The 15,203-nt window shown below is 39.3% G+C and overlaps 1 protein-coding gene across 1 annotated transcript in view; it reads right to left on the bottom strand.

The window, feature by feature from the left end:
* LOC121428216 (5'-3' exoribonuclease 1-like) overlaps window positions 1–15,203 on the bottom strand; it is a 57,609-nt gene that overhangs the window by 7,429 nt on the left and 34,977 nt on the right. The window contains exons 25-36 of the mRNA XM_041624827.1: window positions 14,770–14,931; window positions 13,837–14,044; window positions 12,980–13,042; window positions 12,295–12,427; window positions 11,060–11,250; window positions 8,291–8,458; window positions 7,183–7,911; window positions 6,393–6,546; window positions 4,325–4,620; window positions 3,014–3,391; window positions 1,447–1,560; window positions 794–911 (exon numbers count right to left, since the gene is read on the bottom strand). Coding sequence (XP_041480761.1) covers window positions 794–911; window positions 1,447–1,560; window positions 3,014–3,391; window positions 4,325–4,620; window positions 6,393–6,546; window positions 7,183–7,911; window positions 8,291–8,458; window positions 11,060–11,250; window positions 12,295–12,427; window positions 12,980–13,042; window positions 13,837–14,044; window positions 14,770–14,931 — 2,714 coding nt within the window. The remainder of the gene's footprint in view (window positions 1–793; window positions 912–1,446; window positions 1,561–3,013; window positions 3,392–4,324; window positions 4,621–6,392; window positions 6,547–7,182; window positions 7,912–8,290; window positions 8,459–11,059; window positions 11,251–12,294; window positions 12,428–12,979; window positions 13,043–13,836; window positions 14,045–14,769; window positions 14,932–15,203) is intronic.

Consider the following 15,203-nt stretch of genomic DNA (forward strand, 5'->3'; position numbering starts at 1 on the left):
TATAATCAATTTCTTATGTATTTTATTGTTTTTTAAATTCTTAAGTACATGTATTTCTTTGTTTTTTCAAACCTTTGTTTTTTTATTATTTTTTCCAATGAACTTTGTCGGGGACCCTTCTGCGATAATAAATAGCATAAAATAAATCCATTTAAACCAACAAAAGTAAAAATGATCATATATCTATGATTTTTGGTTGAAAAACACAATTTGCATTGACTTTGTACTTGGAATCACGTTTTTGAGCAATTTCGGGTCTGACATGCACTTACAAAATGTTGCGTAATTTCAGAACCGTGCCCCCGGGAGTCGCAATTTTGGTCTCAAAAGATGCGCAAGACTTGAAAGTAAAAAGTCAGTGAGCGGCACGGAAAAAAACTTTGTGCGACGGCGTGGTGATGCACCCCAGTTTAATAAGGGTTAACATACCGCTTAACGTTGAGATCTTACGCATGGGGAAGGGGGGGTCATCAATTTATAAGGTAAACTAGATCCAAGATTACTACTGGGAAATTCTATACATAATAAGAATAATGAATACTGATTTAGAGAAACTATTGACTGAACTATACATTCTTCTGCACTATACAAGAGACATCTGATATGCTTCTTATTAATGAAATTGATGGGTTTTGAGTATGAACGTCCAACCCCTGTACTCAAGATGTAACGCCCACAATCACATCATGGCTTCAATAGTTTATGAAGAGAGAAAAATGGGGGCTAGAAATACAAAAAGGTTGCACATTTCAAGGAGTTACCATACATGATTGTAGTTTTTTTGTTACCTCACCTTGCGGATAACCTTGTGGCATTCCTTTTGGCCTGTAATTCGGTTTCATGTTTGGAGGGTGCATCATGCTGGGAGGCTGGTGTAATGGTGCCCTGAACTGATGAACAGGAGCTATCCGCTAAAATTGGCAAAGTTTCAAAATGCAGATGACATTTTATGTGCTCATAAATGGCAAATTTAATAGTGAAACTCAGTGCAATCAATCTCTTTGTCTTGTATTTAAATGTTTATTTTGAATTGATCTCGTAGAATAGTGCTTTAAAGATCTTCTTCTCCTCATGATCTATATGGTCCTATAAGAAAAAAAAAATCTCTGAAAAAAACCCCCCTCTCTCTTATCACCCAATTATGCCATATAAAAAACATCCAAGCTTCTGATGCTAAAAACCATGTTAGAATATGGCAAGGCACATGAAAAGCTTGAGAAACCATCATTATCATCCTCCTCCTCATCATGATCATCTTCATGATCATCACCATTATCACCACCACCATCATCATCATCATCATTTCATCATCATCATCATTTCATCATTATCATTATTCATTTATTTTTATTTTTTTCTAAAAAGATTGTTTGTTTGTTCATTTATTTATCCTCTTATTTTTTGGTGGAGGGGATAGCTGATGATTATTTTCCCTGTTTAACTTACCAGTTTATGGAGGGCTACCCCTGCAGCTCTATCTATAGCCATAGACTCAGTTGTGCAAGGTGGACCATCGTAACTGATACCGGTTCCTAGAGTACATACAGCTTTCACCATGCCCTGTCATAGGAAAGGAAAACATACTTCATTAAAGGTCAAGTCCACCTCAGAAAATTGTTGATTTGAATCAATAGAGCAAAATCAAACAAACACAATGCTGCAAATTTCATCGAAATCGGATGTAAAATAAGAAAGTTATAACATTTTTCAGTTTCGCTTATTTTTCACAAAACAGATCAATGCACAACTCAGCGAAATTCAAATGAGAGAGTCGATAATGTCTATCACTCACTATTACTTTTGTTTTTTGTTTTTTCCACATGTTCAGGGAGAAATAAAACTTTGTTTCACTTGACAAGGAGGAGAAAATTAGAATATTTCATATAATAAAATACAAAAGAAATAGTGAGTGGGTGACGTCATCAGTCTGCCAATTTGCATACCGACCAGTTTTGTGAAATTAAGCGAAACTTTAAAATGTCATAACTTTCTTTTTTACATCCAATTTTGATGAAATTTTCAGTGTTTTGCTAGTTGGATTTTTCTCCTTTTTTCAAATCAACTTTTTGTTGGGGTGGACTTGTCCTTTAAGAATCTATATTGAATGAATCACATGAATGTCGTTGCAGTAAATGAATTGATTTCATGAAAAAATCTGTAAAATCTAGGATAATTGTCATTAACATTGTAGATCTAGATTTGTTGAAATAACATCAACTAAACTTTGTTAAATCAAGAAATCTATTAAAAGCTGAAAAAAAACCCAATCACATTGAAGATTACCAACACAGATAAGCACATGTGGGGCAGAGGGTTATTATTGCTTGGAAAAAGACTGTAATGCCATGCTTATTTTGCTAATTTCTCTGCAATTACATGTTTTCTTCCAGAATCCTTTGACACATAATTTAATCTATACGGGTACATGTACTTGGGTGGTCATTTATCTAATTCTGTACAGTACAAACTCATTTTAAAATCATTACCTCAACTGGCATTTTATCTTTGAGATTTGTTTCATACTCTTCCCCATTTTTCAATGACCTGATCAATGAACAACGATGCTACAAAAGACATTTATAACAAGCAAAATAATATACCAGGGTTCCCACAGAAATTTGAAAACAAAATTCCATGACTTTATTGCTGTTTCCAAGACTTCCCGTGACGTCCCCGGACTTATGTAGAATTTGGGATGTCACAAAACTGGGAAAAATGGAAATCACCAATTATTATAGCAGAGTATGATCACAGAGTATGAGAGTTTGTGAGACACAACAAACTGGAAAGCTGCCATAGCCAAGGGGTAAATGCATTTTCATGACTTTTCCATAACTTTTCACAAATCTTCCAAATATTCCCTGACTTTCCATGACCACAAATTTGTCCAGGATTTTCCATGACTGCAGGAACCGTGTATACTCAACACAATCATCAAAGTACAGAGTTAACATTTCAAATACAAGATCGATAGGTTGTATGATTTAGTGAAATACCATGAGGTAACCCTAACCTGTGGAAGCTTGTGAAAGGCAAACTTCGGTGGAGGGAGTTTCTGCGCCATGCACCAGCCTTTCAACATCTCGGTTGCCGGCGGTATAGCCATCAGCGGCGGTCCCTGGTAATAGTCCTGCCCCTGCGGTTGCATGAACGGTGGACCAGGGGGCATCCTGGGCGGTGCGGGGCCACGGTGGTGGGGGCCTCTCTGGTGGTATTCTGGTGGTGTGTACTGTGGTCCATGCATCGGTGGTGGTGGTTGGTGGTATCCAACCGGTGCACCAGGCATCATCTGTGGTGTCATGAATGGTTTCTGAGGTGACATCTGCATACGGTGAGGTGGCGGTGGCATTGGGCTACCGGTGCCATGCATCATGATGCTTCCTTGATCCATCTGTAAATTATCCATTGAATGTGTCAAAATTATTATCAAAGTAATTTGGGTTGGCCACATTATGAGGTAATACTCTCCTTCTTTGCTGCTTCCGTCTTATTGCTTTATTTCACTTATAAAATTGTATATATTTCATTTTATGTATTTTTTTGTCTGTTCCACACATATTTTATCATATGTTTATTTTATACCGAGAAAAATAAACTTTTTTATAATAAATTGCCACTTACATGTACCATTACATTATCAAAAAGACAAAAAATCATTTCTAAAATCAGGCTAGTGTCAAGTGGCCATGGTCACTTTGGCAAAAAATCAGGCAGGGGGGGAATATGTTTGAAAAATATGAATGATGTGCAATGTGATATAATGAGTGCACAAGTAAGTATAATTTCAATTTTCTGAGAAACTGGCATTTTATGGAATTTTTATCACATGACCAACAGGGAGCTGCTCGCATATGACATCATAAAGCTAAAACATGAAAAATCCATAACTCTGTTGATCCTTGACGGATTTACGCCAAATATTCACAATTGTTTTTTTCTTTTTTGTCTGCTTTTATTAAAACCCATTTCATGCCAGGGTGAACTTCCCATCTTACAAGATATTGTACTAAAAAGGTTTCTCTATAAATCAATGTGGGGGTGTCGTGGTCTAGTGGTTACGACTCTCGTCTTTCAATCAGAAGGACATGGGTTCAAATCCCAGCCATGGCATGTTTTTCCTTCAGCAAGAAATTCACCCACACTGTGCCGCACTCAACCCAGGTGAGGTGAATGGGTACTAGGCAAGACTAATTCGTTGAATGCATGGAGCGCTATTTTAAAAAATCAAATTCCTTGATTTTTCCTTGACTGGAAAAGTAAAATAATTTTCCCTGATGGGCTGGGAAACCTGTTAAATCATGAATAATCTAGGAGTGATTCCTACCTGCTCCGGTTTGGACGGGGACGATGCCATAAAGGGTTGCTTCATCATGCCCGGTGGTGGCGGCTGCTGCTGGAACACCGGCTGTCCAATCGGAGTAGGTACTTGTACCATGAACGGCTGCTTGGACATGGGTGGCTTCTGGAAGGTCTCCTTGTCCCCCGTGGGGTGGGGTCCCATCAGAGGGCCACTCTGAGGGTGGGGTGCTACCTGTCCCATGGGTTTGGAATGCACTACCGGCCCGCCCTGGGGCAGGCTGATGGGGCTGCGAGGGGGTGCACTGGTGTTCTTGGCTGATTCTGTGAATTGAAAATCAGGAAAGTCATTGAAGAATATTTCAGTATTCATCAAATAGGGAAAAAAATATACATCGAAAATTCAAAATTCATTTGTTTTTATTTTCACAGAATAATAAAGAAAAAATTACCGAGTCTAAGGGATTACTATTCGATTCCTTCATATCTAAAGCATGATAAAACAAGTGGAATGCCTCTGGCCGTCTCACCTGCATCACGCGGTTCAATATAGCATCAGTGCTGACTTTGAAAACTACTCTAACTCGCACAAGATGTTCAGTGATACATGGTTACTTTTATGTCCACTTTTTATGAACTAGACGAATAAACTTACAGAGATATGATGGTTATTCAACAAAAAAACCCAACATGGCCAAAGTTCATTGACCTTACATGACCTTTGACCTTGATCATGTGACTTGAAACTCGCACAGGATGTTCAGTGATACTTGATTACTCTTATGTCCAAGATTCATGAATCAGATCCGTAAACTTTCAAAGTTATGATGGTAATTCAACAGATACACCCAATTCGGCCAAAGTTCATTGACCTTTGACCTTGGTCATGTGACATGAAATGCGCACAGGATGTTCAGTGATACTTGATTACTCTAATGTCCAAGTTTAACGAACTAGATCAATAAACTTTCAAAGTTATGATGGTAATTCAACAGATATCCCTAATTCGGTCAAAGTTCATTGACCCTAAATGACCTTTGACCTTAATCATGAGAGCTGAAACTTGCACAAAATGTTCAGTGATGCTTGATTACTATTATGTCCATGTTTCATGAATCAGATCCATAAACTGTCAAAGTTATGATGGGAATTCAACAGATACCCTCAATTCGGCCAAAGTTCATTGAACCTAAATGACCTTTGACCTTGGTCATGTGACATAAAACTCACGCAGGATGTTCAGTGATAATTGATTAACCTTATGTCCAAGTTTCATGAACTAGGTCCATATATTTTCTAAGTTATGATGACATTTCAAAAACTTAACCTCAGGTTAAGATTTCGATGTTGATTCCTCCAACATGGTCTAAGTTCATTGACCCTAAATGACCTTTGACCTTGGTCATGTGACATGAAACTCTAATAGGATGTTCAGTAATACTTGATTAACCTTATGGCCAAGTTCCATGAACTAGGTCCATATACTTTCTAAGTTATGATGTCATTTCAAAAACTTAACCTCAGGTTAAGATTTGATGTTGACGCCGCCGCCACCGTTGCCGCCGCCGTCGGAAAAGCGGCGCCTATAGTCTCACTCTGCTATGCAGGTGAGACAAAAAGCTGAAATAGTCAATGTTTCTATGTCGAGTTGGTGTGAATTTTGTCATCACTGCATCAAGTTTTTTCATCACTAACTGAATTTAATTTTAGTGATTTCCATAATTCATAGCAAAACTAATTAGAACTAGCTTTCAATTCGAGGCATTTAGTAGTTATTTCCTTTTGGTATGTTGAGTGTGTTTCTTCACACATCAGGCATTACAAAGATGATTTATAGAACTAATATGGCACCAACAGTTTGAAACCATTCAAGACCACAGTCTGCATTGAAGTCCCTCAACTGGACAGGCTAATATAGAGCTGCAACTTTACTTTAACATGACACATACTATGCATATAGAGCAATCTACATGTGTAAAACACAATCAACAACATCATCTAATGTTCAGATATTTGTATGTCAAGAATCTGATTCAACTGTGCACAGAACATACTACTTTCTGTTATTTGGTGTATGACTCAAAACATGAACTTACCGAAAAGTTCTGCCACAGAAACTTGCTTAGTATACCCTACTCTCGATGAGGTACTAGATTCCTGACCAGCGGTTTGATTGGTTTTCTCTGCTGGTTCCTCAGTAGGATTCCCTGAACTGATGTTGAGAAGGCGACACAACTGCTCTGTTTGAGACTAAAAAAAATCAAAGAAAGAAATGACATTAATAAGTTATTCAATGCATTTCAATTGCGGTAACAATTAAAAAATTGAATTTGAACAGAATCCTTTTAAACAACCTTCCAAGACCTTCGAGTAGAAAAATCATATGCAAAGTAATTCTGATACAAATTGATAATTGCAAAGAAACTTGCCAAATAAGTAATAATAATTGTACATTTATATTGCGCAATTTCTATACTTTTGTACAGTATATACTCAAATGCGCATTACAATAATGTTATTATCATTATTACTCTGGCTATAGCCGTGCTGGCACTCTGGCATATTCAAGGAATTTCTTCCTACCAGGTACCCATTTACCTCACCTGATTTGCATGCAGCACAGCAAGTAAGAGTACACAGATCCTTTTCTGAGGTTTAATGCCATTTGTGTTGGCAATCTTTCAGTTTTGTAACTTGTGTTGGCGATCTTTCAGTTTTGTAACTTGTGTTCACTACTTCAAAATGTTTGATGGCATAACCTTTGTCAGAGTTTTCTTACAAGATGAAGAACTATGATGCTATGATAATCATTCAGAAGTATTGCATTGCACACTGGTGAAAAGCTGTAGCTCAGACCTTCAAACGTTAATCCTACATTAAACGTACCTTTCGATATGTGTTTGGTGTCATCCTCTCCACATCATCTTCTTCCTCACCATCCTCATCTTCATCTTGAGACCCGATGCTTGTTACATATTCCTCATCCTCTGGACCCTCCTCATCCTCTTCCGTTGTGCTCGTCGTCTTCCGTGTCCTCTGTCCGTCCCCATCCTCATCCTTGACCCTCGCAGGACTATCCTGTACCTGCATCAGCTTCTGCCAGATTGAAGAGAGTTCGTCCACGTCTTCCGCTTCCACCGGTACCTTGTCCTTGGTAAGGCGTGGTAATCGAGCCGAAGGTGAACCTTGGTGCTTCGGTGGCTGATCTGCTTCCACCATCTTCTTCACCACCGGCGGAACACTCTCCGTTCTATCGTCTTTCTGTAATCTCTCACCCTGTCCACCTCTTCTTTGATTGGTGTCATCATTGCATCCTCCTGCAGCCTTTGCAACATCCTGCACTTCACCGAGATCTTGATTCCGCTTCAGGATGGTGACCTTCTTCTCAGAAACGGGAGATCCTCTGTGGCCTTTCTGGTACCTCTCACCCTTCGCATCGGTTTTACCTCCTGGGATCTTCCCCAAGCCTTGCATTCCCATCTTGGGTTGCTGGGCAGAGGATGACTGTCTTACTGGAGGAACGGTGGCTTTGGCCTGAGAGGAGTTGGTAGTGGCTTTGGCATATGAGATGGGTGATCCTCCTACATCTTCTCTTACTTTCGTCCTTGAATACACCTGCACAGCAATGTAATAATGTAGATTAAGCTTTACTCTTTAGTCAAGTGGTCCAAATAAATAATCAACATTGCATGTACATTATAATGCACATCACTCACATAAGTGAATCCCTATGCACTTAAAGATATAGAGAAAAGCTCAAGTTAAACTTACAGGTCAGAAAAGAGTTTGAAAATATTCCTGGTACATGGACCTAAATATGAAGAATAAAATGAGCAATTACAAATATTACATAATTACATGAATGAATAACTCAATTTTTTCAATTATATTATACTCAATCAATCAACTTTGGTTTTAAAGAATTTCTCAAGAAAACAGTGCTTACTTAATAAAGTGAAATGAAGAGAATGTCAGAAATAGTTTTCTTATTTACCTGGCTAGGGAATGATTCTTGCTGGACCGGCTGGTTCTGCCGCTTGCCCATGCCACTGGGCTGCGATGACCTCGGGCTTCCTGCTGCCTCTGCTGATCCTAGCTGGGCCATACGATTCCTGTAGTACTCCTGGCTTTGAGTATGTCCTGGGTCACTCACTTTCTTCACCTAAAGGGTAGGCCACAGGAAAAAAAAGAAAGCAATTATTTGTAAAGCTAAAGGATAGATTCTACATGCATAGTAAACATTAAGTCGGTAGATCCTGTAAGATCCTACAATCCGACAACGGAACATCGACAAATGATTACAAGAGTGATTAATTTTTAATCAAACTAGTTGATCTTAGTCAAGCCATGCGATTCCTGTAGTACTCCTGGCTTTGGGTATGACCTGTGCTATTGTCAATCACTTTCTTCACCTAAACGGTAGGCCACAGGAAAGAAGAAAGCAATTACAGAAAAGCTAAAGAATGAATTCTAAATACATATAGTATACTACGTTGATAGGTCCCTTAGGATCTTAATAGTTATTATTATTATTATTTATTTGGCGTCACCTGTGCCTGGGAGGCGAAAAGCGAACTGAATCGCTGTGACCCGCAGGTCTCTCCTCCCGATATAACCGATTGGGGGGAATGCAGGTGGACCACTACACCGCGGTTTCCCCCTACTCTTATACGAATAGTGCAATGGGTTCTTAACGTGCAAAGGTGGTGACTCTCCTCTACACGGGGCCTCCATTTAACGTCCTATCCTGTTCTGTAGTTGACTACAGAACCACAATAAAATGGTAATTCTAAACTATGTGTAGTTGAGCTTAGTTGAACCATGCACTTTCTGTAATACTCATCAGGGGTTTGAGTACGTCCTGCGCATTTGTCGGTCATTTTCTTCACCTAAAGGGTAGCACACCAAAGCCGAAGATAAAAATAAAGCAATAATAACAATGAAGCCGATATTTCTATAACCTGTTTCCCACAAGATACAAAGTGCTTTGAGATGCCATCCTTGGTAAGTACAGGAGACGAAATATATACAAACTATCAGGCACAGAGAGCAACAGTATTGGTCTAAATACATTGAATACAGAAGCAATGACAACATATTAGAGTCAACCCTAACTACATGCATGTATAACAGTACACATTATTTGGTAGATCCCTTAGAAACTTGAAATCCTACCGCAGAATCATGTCATATGTAAGGCGCCAGACCTAATTAGGGTTTAGTTTCACAATAAAGGACCACTCAAAAGTAATATAATTTGCTGAAGTAAGATTGTATTTCACTTCCTGGTGCATTGACCCTTTTACCCTGTGCTGCTGGGTAATATTTCTATGTATATGCCAATAAATCAATAAATGAAAATCAAATAATGAAAAATTCTAACAACATTTAGCATTTATGGAGGAAAGGAAAAAATAATTAGAAATATTAGAAATCTCATATGAAAATATAATGGTTTTTTATTTCATGATTTTGACATTAAAACCTCACTGATTTTTATACAACCTATGTCAAATTAATAATGATAATAAAACAAAACACACCCTTATGATTTATTACTCTTGCATATAAATGATATTTATATACTTTCATTGTTATTGTATTAATGTTGATTTCAGTCTTTTGTCTGTGCTATCATGTCGTCGCACGCACCACGAACCGTCCTCTCTGCGCTCTTCGATGCGAAAGTTAAGCGCACTGTATCTATTCCACGAGCCGTCCTCTCTGTTACGTTGCCCGCTGTGGCGTAAATAATTAACTTCAAGAAAATATAAAGATACGGGATGAAACTTTGGAACCTGAACTTTTTAACGAAGACACTGGTAAATAATTTGCTCTCCTTGTAGGTGCACTTATTGCCGGTTTAAAAAAAAACTTTTCTTTAAATGCGTTTTCTGCAAAAGTAACTTTCGCATCGAAGTGCGCAGAGAGGACGGTTCGTGGTGCATGCAATGATGTAATTATTTCTTATACACAATAAACCAATGATTAATTCTCCCTATCACATATGGCCAATACCAAGCAACATTTTTTTTTTTTTAAACAAGTCCACACCTAGTTACCAATAATGCAAATAGCATTTCCATTTATTTGAAAGCAAGATAAAAGAGCATTGTAGATTAAATGCCTTGCTCACGGGCATAGGTGCCGCGGCCGGGGATCGAACCCCGGACTTTCCATGTATAGCCAGGCGCCTTAGACCACTCGGCCACGGCCATCAACCTGCGATACCGATATCTGATCGTTTGCTTTTGGGGTGAACAGTTCCGGTTCCGGCGCAGTGTGATATCACTGATGCTTCGAATGTGCATAACGCCCTGAACTTGTCTTTTCCAAATTCATAAAAATTCTCGAGATCAGTGCCTCTACCCATGCTTCACAGAAAATATATCAAATGAAACCAGTGGCGGACCGTGACCCGGAGGAGACAAGCATTGGGGGGGCACAGCATTGTTCAAAGACTATGCAGTCCCCCCCCCATGCTTTGTCTCCTACGGGTCACGGTCCGCTACTGAATGAAATGTAAAATACCTTTGCAAAATTGTTAACAGTAAGCAAGTGATGTCTTTGGCGCACAATGTGAGTAAAGAAAGTGCATGTTTAGGAGGGAAGTTTACATAACAAGCATTACAAGTAACAAAATAAAAATAAATAGAGCATCGCAGGCAGCCATACACTTACACAGCGTTATAGTTTGAATTGACTCAATTAAGTTACATATTGTTTTGACTAAGCCTTTAAACCTATCTATAGATTATCACACCTGAGGTTTCACGACAGCCATCGTCTTCTCATGCCCCTGGTGACCTTTGACCTTGGACTGACCGTAGCTGATGTTGATGAGAGCAGAGGCGTTGAGACGGTAACCTCGCTTCCCGGTACACCGTAGCTCCAAGGCACCAGGAAACTCCTCATCAAAGACAATATCATATGTGGTGTCCAGGACAGTATTCCCTAATTAGTAAACAGTAGAATTGCAGCAGCATAAAATGAGCATATTACATACACAAATGATCACAACCTTTCAAATATTTTGATTGTTCTTGTTGCCAGTGTAAAAGGTGGGAAGGTACATTCATACATAAACAATGTGGGTTCGTGCTGCAAAAAATTAGATAGGGCTCTTGTTAGCAAGAAATTCCTAAGCAATGGTCTCTATTTCACCAACAATTCATAGTCTATACATTGCACAAAAAAATCATGAACATACAGTCATGTAGGTACCCTTTTACTTTTAATTTGTCTCTGAAGCAGGGATGCCAACCTAGTAAGACAAACTAGAGAGTATTTTGAGAGATGGAAAAGAAATCATCTGGGGTAGAAAAACAAGGATTTTCAATATCCTGCAATAGACAGTAAGGTATAACATAATTTTGGGAAAAGTACTTCTATGAAACTTGCTATATTTTCATTAAAAAAAAAGTTCTTAAAAAGGAACAGTTGGCAGCTCTGTTAAGGCCACCGCACACCTTACGACCCGACTGGTCGCCGACTGGCTTGCGACTGAGTGAGGAGAGATGTGACGTCACAGCGCTTGTCAGGTTCACAGTCGCAGACCGGTCAGAGACAAGTCGCAAGGAAAATCGGAAGGATTTGACATGTCGAATCCTTATGACTGGATCGCAAGCTCAATCCATCCTCCAGCCAATCAGACAGCAGAGTTGCATAACGCGTATTATGATAAACAACGCGCATACGCAGTAGTAAGCGCAATTTCTCAGATGCTATGCCAAAAAGCGCATGCGTGAGTCGCAGATCGGATCGCAAGGTGTGCAGTGTCGAGGCTTATGACTGCCTTGCGACTCATCTCCACTCACTCAGTCGCAAGCCAGTCCACGACCGGTCGGGTCGTAAGGTGTGCGGTGGCCTTAAAAGATATATTTGGGGTTGAGCTCATTCCAAAATATGGACTTGCATAACAGCTTTGAAAACATTCCGCCACCTGTAAAATGTTGGTTGTGTACAGGCTTTAGAGCAAGTTAAATTGTATCTTGTTACCTGTATGAATAGCAGTAACGACCCCTCTGAGCCCTAGGGGTACAGTGAACCCCTCTCGGACGTTGATGACTCTATCAAAGAGCTGATAGGTTGCATCGGGATCGGCAATCAGATTCCCTTGGCCTTCCATAGGCTGAAGAAAAAAATATAACAAAGACATTGCAACAACCTCTTATCTAACAAAATAACAATCAACATACATGTGTTTGTGAATCCGTCCCCCAATTCTATCAATTTTTACTTCAGGAAGTCGAAGTCGAGATAATTTCAGAACATTTTGTCATTGCATTCACAAAGTGTCCCAAAAGGCCAAATCAGATGAATAGGCTAATGGCTATAATTTCCCAAAATATCTTGAATGGTCTCGCTTCACTCCATAAATACTGTACTATCATGGTGCACAAAAATTAGATTCAATCAGTACTTTCAACACCCTCTATAATAAGCTTTAAATGCAATTAAATACAATTTATCTGAGTCAGCTGAAATCCACATGGCACTGTGCATGGAAATGGTAACAAGGGAATATTTCATAAAGCATCTTGTCAGTGCTTTTCACTGACAAAAATGCAATTAACCAATCAGAAGCAGGGATTTCAGTAGCTTATAACATATATTCATAGAAAAAAAGACAGGTAAAACCCCCTTGTCATGAAATTCTCCCCAGAAGGCAGAACATACTCACCCTGTACAGGAGATGGGGTCTGACGGAGAGTTTCACTTTCTTTTTACTTGGCGATTCCTTGATCTGAAAACAAAAATGGGTATAAACAATGTTAGTCAGTCCACATACAGTGCTGCACTCAAGCCGGTCAGGTAGAGAGGGGCCTCACAGAAATTTTCTGCTTGAAAACACACACAGCTGCTCTGATAAAACAAGTTAAAGAGTAGCAAAGTATGGCATCATCAATGTTCTTTCTGTGTATTTGAGCAGTTTCATGACCTTACACCATGCACATGTACATCAACACTCAATGCATGATGAAAAAAAAATCTACCAAATATGGCAGGAATGGGTTCATGTTGGCCAAGGGCATGGCCAATGGAACAGCACTCTTATCCAGACTGCAGGGTGCTCAGGGTGCTAGATGTTGTAACTTCTGAAGGTATTCTTTCACTCTCCCGAATATGACAAGAAGACACTTGTAGAACCGTCTAGTTTGGGTGGTCCTTCCCCAGGACCATCACCTGCCCACAAAAGATCACATGGTGTACCATAAAACTTCTACATACTAGTACATGTAGTTACCAAGAATGCATATAGCATTTCAATTTATTTGAATGTAGGATAAAGAGCACTGTTGATTAAACACCTTGCGCACGGGCATTACTGCCGTGGCTAGGGGTTGATCATGACCCCCGGACTTCCATGTGTCTACTCAGGCGCCTTCGACCACTCGGTCACGTCGCCTCCGCACTTTCCACACTTGATGTTATTCAATGGCTTATGCATGTTTGTATAAACACAGGCAAGGATGGAGCCAGAGGTCAGCCTGGTCCCACTTCATCGACAACTAAATTCCCAGAGACAAAGCCCTGTACCTTCTCAATCTCTTCCTCGATGAGTTTGATGACCGGTGCCTCCAGATCCTTGGACCCTATCTTGCTCTTGGGTGCTTTGGTGGACTCTTGCTTGTCGATCCACGACTTCACCTCCTCCAGACCGTAGACAACCCCGGCAAACATCTCGTCCTCGAACAGCGAATCGTTGAATCCCTTGCCTCTCAAGTGCTGGATCACAGCTGGAAACCTGCAAGATATGATGGTGAATTGCGAATTGGTTATCACCCACTTTGTAAACTTTCCATATGGTCTCATGAATGATTTATGTTTAGATCTGACTCTTGACTTTTTCTGTTTAACATTTAGATCTATAGAAAAATAACATACATAGCCATGCCGGACAGCTATAAACCAACACACAATAATTTGTTTGCACTATGTTGTAGATAGCAAATAGAGTATCTGGCTTGCATAAATAATACTGACACTGTTGGATCATTCATAAAGAAAAATTTTCTCACCCCACATGGTCAACTCCGATTTCACCTACGTCCAGTGTGCCTATCAACCATTCGGACTAAATGCCATTTTGCTCATTTACTATTTTGTCTAATTTCTAATTAGGCTATACCTTTTTAGTCTAATAACGACTTGGATATTTCTTAAGAAAGCAACCTACTTAAGAACTGCCCCCTAAACATGAAATCCTTGTTTTGCACTCGGATGCTCCTGCAATATAAACATCTTGCTGCTCATATTAACAAATTGAAATCTTAAAAATTTCTTAACACTCTTATTGTCTGATGGATTTACATGTACATCAACTTTACCAATAATTTCTTACTTTTTTACTATTTTCATTAAACAAATTTATCATCAGTGTAAATTTTCCTTTCAAAGCTGAACATTAGTTTTGGCAAATTTCATTGTTCTTAACTGGGAGATCACAAAGGGAAATGATATTGAACTAACTCTGTAAGATAGGCATCGAGTATCTCCATGAGCTGAATGGAGTAGATCCATTTGCCTTCGTTGTTGCGTCTTGTGAAACCCGGAACCTCCTGCTCGGACTTGTTGAACTTGAGGTTGAGGCCGACGTTGACACTAGATCCTCGGAAGCCTTCGTCACACCTCCTAAATTGCGTGAAAGAGATTAGACAGAGAATAAAATTTCAAAGGAAACAGGGAAAAAAGCATCAGAAACCATCTCCAATGCCATTCGCCTAAGGCCAGATCCTTTTGAGAAGCAAAAATAAAATTTTCAATGTAAAAATGCCATTATAAAAGAAGGCTGCCCCCACATTTGAAAATGAAGACCTTTTTTGGTTTTGTTTTGTTTTTTTGCTTGTCAATTTTTTTCAGGTACAAAATATCCTTTCTTTGTTTACAGAGGACATTGTGCAAAT

This window comes from Lytechinus variegatus, chromosome 14, assembly GCF_018143015.1.
Source record: "Lytechinus variegatus isolate NC3 chromosome 14, Lvar_3.0, whole genome shotgun sequence".
In the NCBI taxonomy this organism is placed as follows: domain Eukaryota; kingdom Metazoa; phylum Echinodermata; class Echinoidea; order Temnopleuroida; family Toxopneustidae; genus Lytechinus; species Lytechinus variegatus.